The sequence below is a fragment of the Artibeus jamaicensis genome, unplaced genomic scaffold, assembly GCF_021234435.1.
Source record: "Artibeus jamaicensis isolate MK-2021 breed Jamaican fruit bat unplaced genomic scaffold, CSHL_Jam_final contig_402, whole genome shotgun sequence".
Lineage (NCBI taxonomy): Eukaryota > Metazoa > Chordata > Mammalia > Chiroptera > Phyllostomidae > Artibeus > Artibeus jamaicensis.
Window position 1 is genome coordinate 3,852,475 of NW_026521818.1, and position 18,119 is coordinate 3,870,593.

Consider the following 18,119-nt stretch of genomic DNA (forward strand, 5'->3'; position numbering starts at 1 on the left):
GAATACTTTCTTACATGTCACATACATACCTTTTCCATACTGCCTTGTAAAAAATGTCTTTATCTTTTTTGCCTGGTGAGATAGGTGAAGATTGAGGTGTGCATAGGGTTTGTTGAAACAACCCCTTTAAGTTTTAAAACAACAAATTTTAAATTAACCTAGAACTTGGTATGAAAGTTCAGAAAATATATCATGTTAATTAGATAGCTGGAAAAATTACTTAGACCATCCTTTATGAGGGGAAGATTAATTTTTTTTCTTAGATGTTGTCGAACATAGTTTCCATGCAGATAACTGCCTTAGCAGATATGTAATCATTTACGAGGCTCTGCTCAAGCAGGAAGCATTTCCGATCCTCTTGCCCCCACCTGCCTCCTCCTTTGTGCCCGTCATGCTCTGTGTAGACTTCTTATTTCCTTTCCTACGAGATCGCATTTTATGACCGCAGCGTAAAGTCTTTCAGGACAGAAACCTAGTCTTTTCTAACACTGCACAGTGCTTGCTACATATTAGAAGTCAAGGGGATGTTTATTGATCTTATCCTTTCTTTAACAATCCCAGAGAAAAAGGTTCTGTCATTTCCCTATGTGCTAAAGTCCTAAAAATTTCTACGGACTGGAATCCTGCTCTCTCTCTGCTGTATAATTTAGACCCACTTTCTTCAACATTGTCTTATTTTTCTTACTCAGAATCATGTTATCAGTTGAAGGACTTAATTATCCATTCAGTGCATTTTACTAAACCCAGTAGCTGCTTTTGAGTTTTTAGTATTTAAATGATGGTCCCTTCTTTGAATTTGGGCTTTATCTCTCTGCTGCATATCCTTTGGAAAGGGAAGACTTCTTTTTCATGAATCATCTTCATGAACCATTATTAGTTCAGCATGAGTGGATTCTTTGTTATTATTGTTGGAAAGGACTTCGGCGAGGCAATTTTTAGAGGAAAAAATATTTGGATTCTAGTATAAAAATAAGTATCTGTTCTTCCACTACTATCAGAAAACAGATATTACTTTTAGTGCAAAAAATTCAATTTTATTCTGAAGAAAATATTGAACATCCACTTTAAAACATTACTGCCTAATGTATTCTTTGATAACCTGATGTAAATATGATCCACCATATGAAGAAAACACTTACACAATAGTTTGTGAGCCTGATACATTTTTAGACAACTTCATTGTTTAGCACATGCCAATATAATGAAATGTACATGTCTAGTATATACATTATATTATTTATATATGTTCACACATATATATTAATTATATAGGTAACATAATGGAATATAATAACAGTCAGAAAATAAAACCAATTCCTTATTTGCTAAATGGTTGTTTGCCACCGATTGTATTAACATAATCAATCACCAAAATAACTAAATTGCAGGAAAACTAGTTAGCTTTCAAAGTAATTGGTTCTGAGATTACAGCTGGAAAGCCCAGCAGAAGACTTGCCTATTGTTTTTCAGACACATTTGCTCCCAAAAATTATTCCCAGATGCTCCCATCAGCCTTGCTTCAAATAAGCCAAGCAGTGAAGCAGATACAACTTCTACACAAAATGACATCACTGCCTATTTAATAATCAGACCACGCTCGGGTATAGTGTGGGATTCCATAGTTACTCTCTTTCCATATAGATCGAATTCGAATAACCACTCTTCCATTAGTGATGGTATTAAAATACTCATACGTGGCCTCCATTTTCCTTTATTAGTGTTTCTTAAGTTGCTGTTTGCTTGGAAAGCAGGTCCTCTGGTCCCTCTTTGATCTTTGCTTCTCATGCTGTCTTGCTCCATCTCTGTTGATATGACTTACATTCCATCTGTTACATGTGGTGTGCACTGTCCCTGCCCGAATCAGTTATGTCTGTAGTGAACTGTGCTGCTTTGTACTTGCTCTTAACTCAGAATATGTCTCAATTCTTTGCTTTCACTGTTCGATACATTTTCCATTTAGTATCATTAACATGTGTCTTTTTGGTGAGTTGTACTTTTTTAGAAATATAGTTCTTTTTCTTCTAGTTGGTGCTCTTTTTCCCTAAATTCTTTCTGACGGCATATCGCCACACCTGCTTTTTGTTTCTTACCATGTGTCTCTTACATCCAACCTTTTTACCTTGTAGTTCTGTGGTAGTGTGAGCAAGATGATGGCTGTAACCTATTCTTTACTTTTGCTTCTCTGCCTACTCCCTTCCTCCTCGCATGTTGAAGTCATCTGGGCTTTTGCCTGCTTTTGTAACAGAATGAGTCAACGATTATTTAAAGAAAACTGTCATTTCTTTTCTTCTGCTGTTTCTTGTTCCCCATTTCTTTCCCTTTTACAAATACTGTCTTACACTGCATGGAGCATGTCCTTGAGTAATTCTTTTAGATGTGTCATATTTGATAGTGCATCATTTAACTAGTTTCATACCAGAGAAAAATAAGTACTATGAGGGCATGAATTCTTGTCTGTCACTGCTTTGTCAGAACAATGCCTGGCAAATAGTGAGTGCTAAATACCTATTTTTGAAGGCATTGAATCAAGGTATTTTATCTATTAGCCTTCTCCCTTTCAATTTTAAATCTTTTCTATGGAAATAATTATAAACTGTGTATCACATCTTCCTATTTCCTAATACCAAGTATAGCCCACAATAGTTAACCTTTATTGATGACCCAGGTTCATCACTATCTGTATTACTTATTGTTATTTGTTTTAATCCTATACCAAAATTCCCTGAAAGTGTCTCAGGAAAATTTATCTCTAAGTTAACTAGCTTCTATTTGCCTGGTGTTTCAGATTTATTTTCCTTTTTATGTTGGGTTGGAGGTGTCAGTGCAGAAGCTTGAGGCTGGGTAGAGCCCTCTGGGGGCAGAGATGACCCAAGGAGCAGTGTCTAGAAGAGATTCTGCTCAAATAGCCTGGCAGTCACTGGGGGTTGGGCAGGGACGTGGGGGAAGGAGCTTGAAAGAAGGAAAAACCTGGTCTGTAGTCCTTAAAATGCTAGATGTTCAAAGCTGAAGATCAGAAGTCAAGCCAGGAGAAATGTTTGCACCAACAGGCAGGTGCCAGCCACAGTTTTCTATTAGATACAGAGGGAAGGAGGCAGGTAATAGCTTCGGACCTTCCGTCAACAATGACCTTTTTTTTTTTGGTCCCTTACCCCCAACTATGCCCTGCCAAGCCTTGTTGTTGAACTGTCATTCTCACTACTGTTAACAAATCTACGGCACCAACGATCTATTCCTACGTAAAATACCACCCAAACACAGTGGCTTAAAACAACCACCATTTCTTATTTTGTTCTGTCCATTGGGGCCAAGGGTTTGGACCTGGCTGCTGGACTCAAATGAATGGTTTTCTGCTCTTTCCCCTGGACTCACCTAGCTGACTTAGCTATCTAGTAGCTTGACAGGGCTGGACTGACTGGAGGCTGGGCCCCTCTTTCTCTTTATGTGGTTTCTCGCCCAAGCTTCTTCACATGGTATCAGGAATGTTCCAGGAGACCAAAGGTGGAAGCTGCAAGGCCTCCGGAGGCCTATACTGCAGAACTTCATGTTATCACTTCTCCGCCTGTCAACATCAGTAGTTAGCCTAAGTACAGGGGTGGAAAAGTGTAAAGTATCATGGCCATATTTTTCATACCAAACCTGTCTCTCAGACCCTACTCATAACCTTCAAACTCGTCATTTCTAAATATTGCTACTTACATGCTCACACAGCTACTATTTCTTGAGGGTAGGAATTAGGCTTTGTCCATAGCAGAGGAACTGATACCTCTGCTAGTAAGTCCTCAATAAAGGAAAGTTGAACCAAGGTAGACTGATGGGTTGATATGTACATACATATGCAGGTGTATAGATACCCTGCTTTGCATACTTTTAGTAGCTAGAATCTGTAATTGTATGATTAATGAAATAATATTTTCAAACAGTACAATGTAACAAGATAATATTTTCAAACAGTACAATGTAACAAGTATGTATTTTTGGTGTAAAATCGTAAGGGTCTTTGTGTATGTCAAGCAGTAACCATAGAATGACATGTTCTTAGAACAGAGAAACCCATCTCTATAATGGAGACTCAGTAGTGTCTCCTTAATAAGTTCCTAGATCAAATAACCATAAACAACTTCATCTCTTCTCTCCATCATTGTTATTAGATGTGTTGGGCCTCATAGTTGAAGATATATAAATATGTATTGACTTGTGGCATATATTTAATGTCAGATTAATGACCATTTGTGCCAAAATAAGATCTTAATATGGAAACTCTATTTGCAAATGTAGCCCTTAATTACTTTGCCTTAAAAATATTTGGAATACTCTAAAAGACCCACCTATTACCTCTATCAACTAGGATTCAGTTGATGGTACTGAAAGACAATTTGGTATTTTATGGAAAGTAAAAACCCCATGTTCTTGTTCAGTTCCCACATTGTAATTATTCCACATGTGGTTTCATCAGACCCTGTGCTCATCCCTGCGACTTGCCCCGTTGCCGTGGGCCACTGTAGAGTGCTGGGAGGCAGCCGTCGCAGTTTCCCCCAGGAGTTTGCAAATCACTGTAATTTGCCAGAATTCTGTAGAACACTTTAGGCATGATAGACAATACATTTACATAAATTATTTTATTGTCCACCTTGAGTCTCTCAGACACTTTATTTTATGTAATTGTGGTCTACCAGTTAGTAAACGCAAATTTCATTAAGAGATGAAAGGACATGTGTATTTTGCAAAATTAATATTTGCTTAGACAAGTAATCCTTTATGAATGCAAAATGCAGATTTTGTGTGGATTACATGAAAGAGTCACAGAATGAATAACAATTAATTATGGAAGGACATTTGGTGAATATCTTTTAATACCTTTATCTTGTAGAACTACAAAAAAATAGTTACGTGTATGAAATTGAGTCTTAATGTAATACAAAAATAAAGTCTTATCAAACATAATTCAGAATTAAAATTGAACAAAGATAAAGCAAGCTCTCTTGACTATGGGAAGAAAATAGAGACAGAAAATAAATTGAATTGTAGATCTTTGTTTCCAGATAAAAATGAATTATTATAAAACAGACCTATATTCATAACTCAGACTCTCCTATTTGGATTTCATACACTGAAAGCAATCATAGGACTGAAGCAAAATTTATTATAAAGTCACCTGGGATATCACTTCATAAACATAGAAAACAACATTAGAAATTGAAATAGGAATAATAATAAAAATTTCATTTTAAAAAACGTAAATGGGAGGCAAGGAAAGAGCTGTTGAGATAGATGAATGAAAGTCATGACCTCTTGAATTCTTATAAATACTGAAAAGTGTTTTCCATTAGCAGGATACTGGTGCCACAGTAAATATGATCAGCTATTTCCCCTCTGAACAGAGGGACTGTGTTCTCAAGATGCTTTCTGTGTTAGTATGCCAGATGAGGCTGTCTTCCCACTTTCCTATGAGCATGGCCTAGGATTCTGTCAGACATCGCCAAAGCAGAGGCAGAAGTGCAGATTGTCTGGTCGGGAGAACTGGGGACAGGGCATCTGTGGGGCATAGTCCACGGTGGTCTCTCAGCGAAGTGCAGAGTCTGTGGCATCCCCTGCACAGAGAAGTTAATCCTGCGAAGAGTTAGCCTGCAGATTTAGTATCAAAGTCTAGGTACATTCCACCACAATTAGAGTGTGTTTGTTCATTAGTAGCTGAACATTTTGCAGACTATAAAAACTTAAATGATCCTGAGGCTCATTATGGCATCTTGTATATCACAGACTACACAGTTGCTCAGCTCCTTTATGTGCCTTTTATATCTCAATTTAGGGCCCAGTGTGAATATGTATATCACATCATGAAAGTATAAAGCATAACAAATGATTATGGAGGAGTTGTTATGTGTCTTTACACAGAATAGAAAAATAGAATAGAAACCAGCATCGAAAAAGGAATGTATATTCTAGTCTTCTCGGTATGTTCTATGTTGTATAACTAAGCACTTAGTCAGGGGCTCTATTTCATTAAACTTAAATGGGAAAGAAATCAAGTTTCAGGAACAAAATGACAATAATCTATCTACTCAAGGAGTGCAAATATGAATAATATCTCAAAGAAACCGAAAAATATTCAGCACTGTAGAATATTGAAAGAACCTGAGCTTCCATCCTCATCTACTTACTAGCTGTGTGTTCTTTGGCAAGTTATTAACACTTCAAACAGGGATTCGGAATAGTAGATAAAGCTTCTGGTATCATTCCTAACACATACTGGATATTTAATAAATGGTGACTATTATCCTGATGGGAAGTGTGTTTTCTTGGTCGTAGCCCATAATTAACTCAGCAGGAGACAGCTAAAGGATGCCTGCATTGCAGTAGTTTGGCCCTGGGGTGGGTGGGACTGTTGGCCACATGGAGTGGCACTGTCATAACTCGTTCTCCCAGCTGTTACTGCTCTCATTGACTGCTGACACTCACTGTTGCACTGGAAACATGGAAGACTCTTCACCAGCATCACCTAGTGCCACTGGTTCCTCCAAATCACTGCAAGTGGTCCGAGTCACATCAAGCATCATCTGAGACCAAATAATGTCCTCTTATACATCCACACGCAGTATTATCTTACTGCTGTTATTAGTAATTTATAAATTTGTTTCAAAACATTACTCTTAGTAGCTTTTCATCACGTCTTCTCTGTTGTCCATTATAAAACACAACTGTTGCATCAGGGTGGGGTACAAGGAATCATAAAACTGCTTGATACTATCCAGGAACCCACATGCTCAGAAAAGCCCAGAATTGGTGCTACCAAGCCTAGGAAAGGATGTGCGATGATGTTCTTGCTTACACAGTTTATTAAGGAAAACACTGGTGCAAACTTTGTTCTACTAATCCCTAGTTGAAAATGCCCAACAGTGGAGATGTTTGCATTATTCTGGAAAAGTTGGGAATGTACTTAATGTTCAGATTAGTATTCCTGGAGCTGAGCATTGACAGAGAATGGATTACATGAAAAACATTTAAAACACTACCTGGCATACACATATAAAGCACTCAGTAAAGGATGGTTGCTATTGTGATGGCTGTTCAGAAAGTGGGGTTTTGTCAGGTTATTCTTTCTGTTGCTTAGAGTAACTTGTCACATCCCAGTATGACATCTCAAGTTAAATCATGTGTCACTCAGGCAAGTGGCTTCTGTTTTCACTTCTTGTACTCTCAGAATGGGGGCAGGTGGATATATTTAAATCTCCCTTCCAGAAGTCTCCTGGCAGTAGAGGCTGTTGCCGTTAGCCCAGAGGTGAACTTTGGAGGCAAATCCTTGCAGTGCCTGTGTTGTAGCCTGAGACAGCTGTCGGCCTTCAGTGCACTTGCTTAAGACTGAATTCAGTTTTGTTGTTGAATTACCCACTGGGATTCGTAGTTCTGTGAACTCGAGAGATTTAAACATTTATTTTTTCCATCAGTTTTTTAAATTTATCTTCCTCTCTCCCTCATTTTTCTATTTATTAAGAGATTTAATATTAGATCAATATTTATTTAAAATTTGTACCTCGAGAGACTCTCTAGAGATTTGGTATCTCATTTTAGAGTATGGCCCACAGGTGATAGCAGAAAACAGTGGCTAAGAGAGATTTATGCCTAACTACACAAATAAAGTACCCACTTCATAAAACTGTAAAGCATCTGGATTAATCACAGTCATTAAATACAAAGAAGATTCCCCTTGGGTTTTTCCAGAAAAATTTAGAGTGGAAGCAAGTATTATCCCAGTGTCTGTGGTTCTGAATTTTTTCAGTATCCGTACGAGTTCCCTTCTGTTAGCTAACAATCTAGGACTCTGATGTTTAAGCTAAATAAAAGGCTACGTGGAGTTTGTACTTGTGCATGTCCACCTAGGATTCTCTAACAGGGAAGTCACCGAAGACAAGGAGATGAAGAGCCAGAAGAGGTGCCCCTGTGCGTGCTGCACGTGTGACGGTAAAGAGGACGGCGGTGCCCCATCAGTGTTCCCCTTCAGTGAGCTGCACCGGGCAGGGGCTTGTTTGTTCCGTGCCCCCGCCCCTCTCGAGAGGAGGCCTGTTTCGCCGCAGAAGACCGCCCAGTGGGGCAGTCTCCAGTGTCAGTGTTTCAGGGGCTGAGGCATCCAGGCTTTGTATTGCTAGTCTTCCTCTGTTACCTACCAGAAGAAGATAACCTGGTTTGGACTAAATACAGTAGAGCAAGCCCTAGACAGCTATTTTAGAAGTTTTGTCTTCATTGTCACCCCCACCCAGTGCTCTGTCATCCCCTGACACATTCACCCAGGCCCCAAACTGGCTTTCCCCATGAGAGTCCACTGCGTGCCCTCCCCAGGCCTGCTGTCCCCAGCCAGTGCCCTGTGCTACTCAGTTCTCCCTTTCTCACTGTCAGAACATATCTATTCTGGCACTTCCATTCCCTTAAGACTTTCTATGATGCCTGCTCAATTATCTGTTCAAATAATTTATGCCAAAATGTGAGTAAGTGGTAGTATGTGTCCCCCTTCTCCACAGTTAGCTTGTTTGCATTTTGGCGGTGGCTTTCAGTAAATAGACTCACACACTGAGGAGTCCAAGTGTCCTGGCAGGCAGCAGGAGAGACACTGCAGGGGCAGTGAGTCCTCCAGTCCTTACCATGTCCACCACAGGGCATTAGACCAGTCCTGAGATGAAAGCACAAAGTATATTCTCATCCTCACTTCACACCTGGCCTACTGCTGCATTCATAGAAGCAGTACTTTTGTTTCCAAGCTCCCAAAAGTCCGGAACACCAAACAATTGTTCAAAGGAAGAGAAAAAAAGAGTCTAATAATGGGACATACTTTTAGTTTTGCAGCTGAGGCTCCCTTTGGGACCCAATCTTTTACAGATAAGTGCCCCATTAGTAATAAGCACAGAATTCAGCAAGGGAAAGGTTTGAAATGTGATCCAGCAGATTACAAGGGAGGAGAGACAATGAGGAACAGTCTGGTGAATGGGAAATTTTGCCCAAGATCAGGGGTATACTTGAAAATGAGGAATGTAGGGAGATTTCCATATTTACATACATTTTATTTAAAGGAAAGATCAGGTAAATTCTGGAGTGGAAATAAGCAACATACGATTTGCAGAAAACTCTGATCACAGCACTGTCAGCTAAAGAGGGTCTTTAGCTGAGGTACTGGCTGGTGTAAAACCATCCAAGGCACTGGCTCTGCTCCTAAAGACACCCCACTTTGCCCACCCTCAGTTTCCTGGTACGCTCTGTGAGATACTTCATGATTCTGTTTCTATTAATGGGTACACAATTTTGTAGCAATAAACAGGCAGTCCTACTCTTCCACCATCACAATACTCATGTATATTGTTTTAAAGCTGTTGGTGACACTTGGTTGAAAACATTTTTCTATGTTCATTGTATAGGCTGCTTCTGAGTTATTTTTCTCTTTTGAAGGGGTGGGAGTTTGAGGAGTCTCTTTCTTAAAGGTAACCAATTTCAGCTCTTCTGTTGTTTAAAATTGAAATGGTGTAGCCATTGGCCATGGATTAAGGGGTGTGTGGTTTGGTTCCATTCTGAAAGAGAATTGCTAGATGTATTGAGAGGCATGTAGCAGATGGCTAAGAGTGCAGGCCGTGTGGCTGGGCTGACGGGGCTCAGTTCTTGCTTTTCTCCACTTATTTGGCTGCGCCACTATGGGTAAGTCACCTAACTCTGAACTTCGTTTCATTGCCAAAATATGAAAATCTCAAATACAATAATTAGGAGAATTAGTGACTTAATACACAAAAAGTGCTCAGAGAAGTGCCTGACAGGTAGTAAATGCTACACAAATTGTTGCTATTAGGAGAACTAAATTGAATGGCTTTTCTATTCAAGTAAAGAAAAAACTGTGAAATGCTTCATTCTAATTAGGAGGGGGAAGAGGTATGATTCTCCAACACGTGGTTTCTGTGGCTAAAACTCAAGTTTTACTGTGATAAATATGCAGTTTTATATTTAGTGTGTGGCTAGCAGTTATTGAGCACCCACTATGTAAACTGTGCTAAGCAGCTTACACATTTTATATAATCTTCACAAAAGCCTTGTGAAGTAGATACTGTTATCCTCATTGTACAGATGAGAAAACTAAGGTTAAGTAAAAGTAAACTTCTAAAGGTCCAAGAGTTAGTATATGATGTAATGCTTCAAAGTTTTTGCCTTTAACCACTGTTCTATAATGCCCCCCAATGTGCCTGCAACTCTCATAATATAATTTGTTGTATAGTAATAAGATGATAATTCTGCTCTCTTCACCAGAACTTACTAAGGCAAATGGAGCATGCTTCATTCATTCCCCACCCGCTGGGTTGCTGGCAGCAGGCCATATTTTAATCAGATGAGGAAACCTCGGGGCCTTAAGGAGGTTTTCTCCTCCTAAATGGCTCAGTGTTATCCAGACCTAGTAGGAAGAGTTTTAGTACCTCCCTCTCCCCTGAAAAAAAAGTGAATACCAGTAACTCTGTTTCTTATATGAGGCCCTGACTGTGGAATCATAGCTGCAAGTAGTCAGTGATGTTGGGGGTAAAGCAGCCTGGCAGAGAGGAGCATCGGGTTGGCCTCCTGGTCTTTCCTGTTCATTCCTGGTTGTTCCTGGTTTATCATTGTGTTTGCTCTGAGAGGCAGCATCTCCACCAAGCAAAATGCCCACTGTGGTGCTTTCCAGCGAGCAAAGAAAACAGCTCATCTCCACTGCCTGCTGGCATTGGATTTCCGTAATTGCTCTATGTTCTCATTTGATTCTCAGTTAGCTTGCCTCTTATTATATACGACTTGCAAGACACTTCTGGTACATACTCTCACCCAGGAGTCTGACTTTGAAACTTCAAATTAGATGATACAGCAGACGGAAGTAGGACATTTCCATATCCTTTTGGCAATTGGCAGCATTTGTTGTTCTGTCCTCTGCGTGTGGTAAGATACAGCTATGTCTGATACCTCCTGTGAGTGACAGCGCCAACCTGTTCAGAGCTTTCACATCTCCAAACTCCTGCAGGAGTCACAGTCTGGGACACAGTGGCTTTCAGTGGCTTGTTTTCTAGCTGTTTCATATGTGAAGAGTCAGGGGGCACCAGTGCATATCCTAGAGAATCTGCCTCAGGGTTGGGCAATAGTGAGCTTAGTAAAGAATGGAATGGAGAGGAAAAAAGGAGGAAAGGCGTTATACCTGCCTTAGTTCCCAAATCAGAGTGTTGGCTTCTCAGCCCAGAGATGGAATCTGTTTTCCCTTCTCCTCTAATGCTTATAGAACATTAGGCAAACAGTGACTTTGCAGTGTATACTTATTGCCTGAAGGCCTAGGTTTTATTTGAATTAATAGATTACGCCCAAAAAATTGCCATCTCCATTCACTTGAGCATATTGCAACCAGAAGGAAGTTTTCTGTAAATGTTATTGAAATGCTATTTACATTGATGAAAGGTGTCTCTAAATTGGTTTTAGACTGGTCACTTGTGGAACTGTAGTCCTCATTGCAGAGGATGAACCTCCACTCTCGTGGTAGACAGCAGAAGTGAAGGTATTTGTAAAGCACAGATGTCATTCTGAGGAAAGTACTAAAACTGAAATCTGTAAATGACTAAAATGCTGCATAAAATGAATAAAAGGCTCATTCTGAAAAAGATGAATAGCATTTGGCCCCAAGAAGGAGTCAGCGGCCCAGTGACAGGGATTGGGAGGTACACACTGCAGCACATTGTACCTCTGTCAAAACTCAGAGTTGTGGCTTTGTAAATGCTTCAACTGAATTGTGTTTTCATGGTTATACCCTGCTGAGAGCAGGTACTGATAATCACTTTAAGAGACCTGGGTTGCGTGGTCTGTCTCACTCCCCACTTGTCCCTCCCAATTTATCCATCATGGGGAAATAAAGCCTCAAAACCTCTGACTTGAAACACCTGTGGGGGTTAAGGCAGCAAGAGAAACTCCCAGCCTCACAAAAAATTTCACTGGAGAAACCCATAGGTCCTACAATGTACACAAACCCACGCACCCTGGAATCAGCACCAGAAGGACCCAATTTGCTTGTGGGTAGTGGGGGAAGTGATTAAAAGCCTGTAAAGAGCTGACATTGTGGGAAGAGCTGACAAGTGGCATTGTTCCCCCTCGGACCCCTCCCCCACAGACAGGGCCACAATGCAGTGGCCCTGAAGAATACCTAAGGCTCCACCCCTTATGATGTAATAGCTATGCTGAGACAAAAAATATGGCCCAAATGAAAGAACAGATCAAAGCTCCAAAAGTAGAACAAAGCAATGAAGAGATAGCCAACCTATCAGATGCAGAGTTCCAAAACTGGTAATCAGAATGCTCACAGAAATGGTTGAGTATGGTTGCAAAACAGAGGAAAAAGTGAAGACTATGCACAGTGAAATGAAGAGAAATGTACATGGAACCAACAGTGAAAACCAGGACTCAAACCAATGATTTGGAGCAGAACGAAGAAATAAACATTCAACCAGGACAGAATGAAAAAAACAAGAATTCAGAAAAATGTGGAGAGGCTTAGGAACCTCTGGGACAACTTTAAACATTCCAATATCCGAATTATATGGGTTCCAGAAAGAAAAGAGGAAGAGCAAGAAATTGAAAATGTATTTGAAAAAATAATGGAGAACTTCCCTGATCTGGCGAAGGAAATAGAGAAGTCCAAGAAGCTCAGAGGGTCCCAAAGAAGTTGGACCCAAGGGAGCACACACCAAGGCACATCATAATTACATTACCCAAGATGAATGATAAGGAGAGAATCTTAAAAGCAGCAAGAGAAAAGAGAGCTGTCTACAAAGGAGTTCCCATAAGAATATCAGCTGATTTCTCAAAAAGAACCTTGCAGGCAAAAAGGGACTGGAAAGAAGTATTCAAAGTCATAAAAGGCAAGAACCTACATCCAAGATTACTCTATCCAGCAAACCTATCATTTAGAAGGGAAGGGCAGATAAAGTGCTTCTCAGATAAGGTTAAGTTGAAGGAGTTCATCATCACCAAGCTTTTATTATATGAAATGTTAAAGGGACTTATCTAATAAAATAAGATGTTCAAAAATATGAATAGTAAGATGACAACAAACTCACAACTATCAACAACTCAACCCAAAAACAAAATTAAAAACAAACTAAGCTAACAAGAATAGGAACAGCATCACAGAAATGGAGATCACCTGGAGGGTTATCGGAGAGGAGGGGGGAATGGAAGAATGGGTACAGGAAATAAGCATAATTGGTAGGTACAAAATAGGGGGAGGTTAAGAATAGTATGGGAAACAGAGAAGCCAAAGAACTTATATGTATGACCCATGGATGTGAACTAAGGAGCAGGAAATGCGGGTGGAAGGGGGCATGCAGGGTGAAGGGGGATAAAAAGAGGGAAAAAATGAGACAACTGTAATAGCATAATCAATAAAATATATTTAAAAAGAAAATGTGTTGGGAAGGTTTAGATTACACTGCAGGCTACTACTCACTACTAGCGGCATTCAGCTATTTAACTTTAATTAACTAAAAGTAAATAAAACATTCAGCTTCTCTATCATTGCAAGTGTTCAGTAGCCACATGTGGATAGTGGCTACCTACTGAACAGCACAGCATGGAGAGAGAACTTTCCATCATCACAGAAAGTTCTTGAATAGTGACTCAATCAAAGGGAAAACAATGCCATGTTTGTTTAGCTTCTCTGTGATTTTTTTCTTAACCTTAGAATCAGTGTTTTTCTATTTAAGTGGAAATATATGTGGTGCCTAGAAAGTTAGCATGTGGCCTGTTGCATATGGAAATATTTACATGGATGATTTTTACCTGTGACAGGAAAGACTTAGGTAAATCACAAGCATCCTTAACCTCATTAATATATACATTGCAAATGTAAAAATGCAAAGTGGAGAAGTCATAAATGTGAAAGTGGCTTTCAGTTTTATAGGTGTTTTAATAGGTGTTTTCTGTGTCTTGTAACCTAGGGATCTTGCTGCAAGAAACTGCCTGGTAGGTGAAAATAATGTTCTGAAAATCAGTGACTTCGGAATGTCTCGTCAAGAGGACGGTGGAGTGTATTCATCTTCTGGCTTAAAGCAGATTCCCATTAAATGGACAGCACCAGAAGCTCTTAACTATGGTAAGATTGGACACTCTCTTTTTGGTGGTAAAAAACTCCATCAGAATAAAACATTCATGAGCAAAATTAGGGGGTATGACAGAGTCCAAGTTACAATGATATATAAATGTTCATACTCTACACTTAAACATGAGCATCAACTTAGCTCCTTGACTTTATTGACCACATTTCTTTATGCAAGGTTGCTAGATTTCTAATATTGATACACTCACAAGGATTTTGAAATCTGGGGGTTCCTTTTTATCTGAAAAATGATTTCTTTCACATTTAAAAAAAATTGTATTTATTAGGGTGACATTGGTTAATAAGATTGTATAAGTTTCACCTGTACAGTTCTATCACCCATCATCTGTACACTGCATTGTGTTTACCACACCAAGTCAAGTCTCCTTTCAACACCATACAACTCTCTTCATCCTTCCTCCATCCTGTTACTGCTGTGATAATCACCACACTATAGTCTGTGTCTATGAGTTTGTTCATTTTATTTCTTCACTTGTTACTTTCTGTTTTATATCACATGTGAGTGAATAAAACAGTTCATGTGGTTCTTGTCTTTTTCCATCTGACTTACTTTCCTTAGCATGATTCTCTCAAGATCCATCCATATTGTCACAAAGACTTTTATGGCCAGTAGTATTCCATTTTGTATATATGTAAACATCTTCTTAATCATACATCAAGGGACACTTAGGTTGTTTACATGTCTGAGCTGCTGTGAATAATGCTACAGTGAACACAGGGGCACATATGTCTTTCTGAATGAATGTTTTTAAATTTGGGAGGTACAACCCATAGGAGGGATTTCTGGGTCATAGGGTAGCTCTATTGATTTTTGAGAAAACTTTATACTATTTCCACAGAGACTGTACCAGTTTACATTCCCACCAGCAAAGTACAAGGGTTCCTTCTTTCTACATCCTTGCAAAACTTGTTATTTCTTGTCTTACAGATAATATCCATTCTAACAAGTGTGAGGTGGTATCTCATTGTGGGTTTGATTTGCATTTCCCGATAGCTAGTAAAATCAAGCATCTTTTTATATATCTGTGGGCTATTTGTATATCTTCTTCGGAAAAGTGTCTTCAGGTCCTCTGCCCATTTAATTAATTGAATTATTTGGGGTTTTGTTCTTGAGTTGTATGAGTTCTTTATATATTTTGGATATTAGCCCCTTATTAGAGGTATCATTTGCAAGTATCTACTCCTATTTAGTTAGTTGCCTTTTAATTTTGTTAATCATTTCTTTAGCTTGGCAGACAATTTTTAGTTTGATGTAGTCACATTCACTTATTTTTGTTTTTATTTCCCTTAACTTTGGGGTCAGAATACACAAATCACTCTGAGACCAAGGTTCATAAGTTAAGTGCATATGTTTTCTTTTATGCATTTTATTTTTTTAGGTCTTATATATATGTATATGCTTTTCATTCATTTTGAGTCAATTTTTTATGCATGGCATCAGATAGCAGTCTGGTTTCATTCTTTTGCATGTGGCTTTCCAATTTTCCCAAAATATTTATGGAAGAGGCTTTTCTTTCCGTATTGTATGTATTTAGCTCCTTTGTTGTAAATTAGTTGCCCATTTATATGTCGGCTTTTTTTCTTGGCTTTCAATTCTACTCCTGATTGCTGTGTCTATTTTTCTGTCAATACCATACTGTTTTGATTATTGGAGCCTTATAGTGTAGTTTGTAAGTCAGGGAGTGAGATACCTTTGGCATTGTTTTTTCTTGGGATTACTTTAGCTATTCTGGGTCTTCTGTGGTTCCATCCAACTTTTGATGATTTTTTTTTTGTTCTATTTCTTTAAAACATGCCATTGGGATTTCAATGGGGATCACATTGAATCTGTATATAACTTTAGATAATACAGCTGTTTTAACTATGTTGAGTTTTCCAGTTTATGAACACAGTATACCTTTCCATTTTTTGTATATTTTCTTCAATTTCTATCAACCGTGTCACATAGTGTTTAGTGTATAAGTCCTTCACTTCCTTTATTAAGTTTATTTCTTTGTATTTTATCCTTTTCATTGCAATTGGGATTGTTTTCTTCATTTCTTTTTCTGATATTTCATTGTTAGTATGTAGGAACACAATGAATTTTTGTACATTGATTTTGTACTTCCTTACTCATTTGTTAGTTTCTTTTTAAATTATATTTTATTGATGCTATTACAGCTGTCCTGATTTTCCCCCTCTGTACCCCTCCAGCCAGCAAACTCACTCCCTCAGGCAGTTCCCCCACCATTGTTCATGTCCATGAGTCATGCATGTAAGTTCTTTAGTTACTCCCTTTCCTATACTGTACTTTACATCCCTATGGCTATTTTATGGACTACCTATTAGTAATTCTTAATACCCTCACTTCTTCACCCATTCTCTCACACCCCTTTCCCATCTGGCAACCATCTCAAAACACCTACTGTATCCTTGATTCTTTTTGTTCTTGTTTGCTTAGTTTTTTAGATTCAAGTTGTTGACAAGTATGTATTTATCACCATTTTATTATTTATTGTTCTTTTTCTTAAATAAATCCCCTTAACACTTTATATAATAATAGCTTAGTGATGATAAATTCCTTTATTTTTTTCTTGTTGGGAAGCTCTTTATCTGCCCTTCAATTCTAAATGACATCTTTGCTGGGTAGAGCAATCCTGGCTGTAGGTCCCTGCTTTTCATGACTTTGAATATTTCTTGCCAATCCCTTCTAGCCTGCAAAGTTTCTTTTGAGAAATCCACTGATAGTCTTACTGGCACTCCCTGTAAGTAACTTTTTTTTCTTGCTGCTTTTAAGATTCTCTCTTTATCTTTAACCTTTGGCATTTTAATTACAATGTCTTGGAGTGGGCCTCTTTGCATTCATCTTGTTTGAGACTCTGTGGTTCCTAAACATATATGTCTATTCACCAAATTAGGGAAGTTTTCTTTCATTATTTTTTCAAATAGCTTTCTAATTTCTTGCTCTTTCTCTTCTCCATCTGACACCCCTATGAATGTTGGATTGCTTGAAGTTGTCCCAGAAGCTGCTTAAATTATCCTCGAATTTTGGGATTCTTCTGTTTTCTGCTTGTTCTGATTGGTTGTTTTTCTTTGCTTCCTTATGTTCCAAATCATTGATTTCATTCTGGGTTTCATCTACTCTACTGTTGTCTCTCTATAAATTGTTTTTTATTTCAAGTAGTGTATCCTTCTCTTCTGACTGGATCGTTTTTATGCTGTTGAGGTCTCCACTGAGTTCCTTCAGCATCCTTGTAACCAATATTTTCAGCTCTGCAATGGATGGATTGCTTATCTCTATTTTGTTTAGCTCTTTCTGGAGTTTTGATCTGTTCTTTCATTTAGGTCATGTTTCTTTGTCTCCTCTTTTTGGCAGTCTACCTGTGTTTGTTTCTATGTATTAGGTAGAGCTGCTTTGACTCCATGTCTTGGTACTATGGCCTAATGTACCAGGTGTCCTGTAGGGTCCAGTGGCACAGCCTCCCCCTGTGCTCTTTGTCTGGGCTGAGTACACCCTCCTCTTGTAGTTGAGCCTTTATTGCTGTTGGTGGATCAGTGGGAGGGATTTACTGAGGCCAGTCAGCTGAAAAGATTGGCTGTGAATACTTACCACCAAACTCCACCCTCCTTGGAGAATCAGCTGTGCAGAGTCAGAGCAGTGATGCTCTGATGTGGTCTGTAACTGTCCACTCGGTGCACTGGCCCTGGGTTTCTTGGGTGGTACAGGCCAAGGTCAGTCCCACCTATGTTTTGCCTGAGGCCACCCTACCTGAGCTATAAAGCAATCTGAGATGGCCGATACTTGTGCTGGACTTCGAGATTCCCAGGTGAGCCAAGCTGTGAATCTGAGCTGGCTGCTGCTAGCGAAATGCAGGGGTGGGGTGTGGGGGGTACAGAGAGGGCACTTCCTGAGGCCAGTTGTTTGCGTGAGAGGATTTAGGAAGTTGTGTAGTATGAGCTAAGACCAGCTATTCATATGGAAAAGCAATTTGGGTGGGGC

At 39.1% G+C, this 18,119-nt stretch overlaps 1 protein-coding gene and 1 long non-coding RNA gene across 6 annotated transcripts in view; one reads left to right on the forward strand and one right to left on the reverse strand.

Moving 5' to 3' along the window:
• Positions 1-18,119, forward strand: part of FER (FER tyrosine kinase) — a 411,880-nt gene that overhangs the window by 374,022 nt on the left and 19,739 nt on the right. For all 5 annotated transcript variants that reach the window (XM_037138612.2, XM_037138614.2, XM_037138615.2 and 2 more), the window contains one exon: positions 13,962-14,116. In XM_037138612.2, coding sequence (XP_036994507.1) covers positions 13,962-14,116 — 155 coding nt within the window. The remainder of the gene's footprint in view (positions 1-13,961; positions 14,117-18,119) is intronic.
• LOC119044337 (uncharacterized) overlaps positions 1-18,119 on the reverse strand; it is a 41,415-nt gene that overhangs the window by 14,831 nt on the left and 8,465 nt on the right. The window lies entirely within an intron of this gene.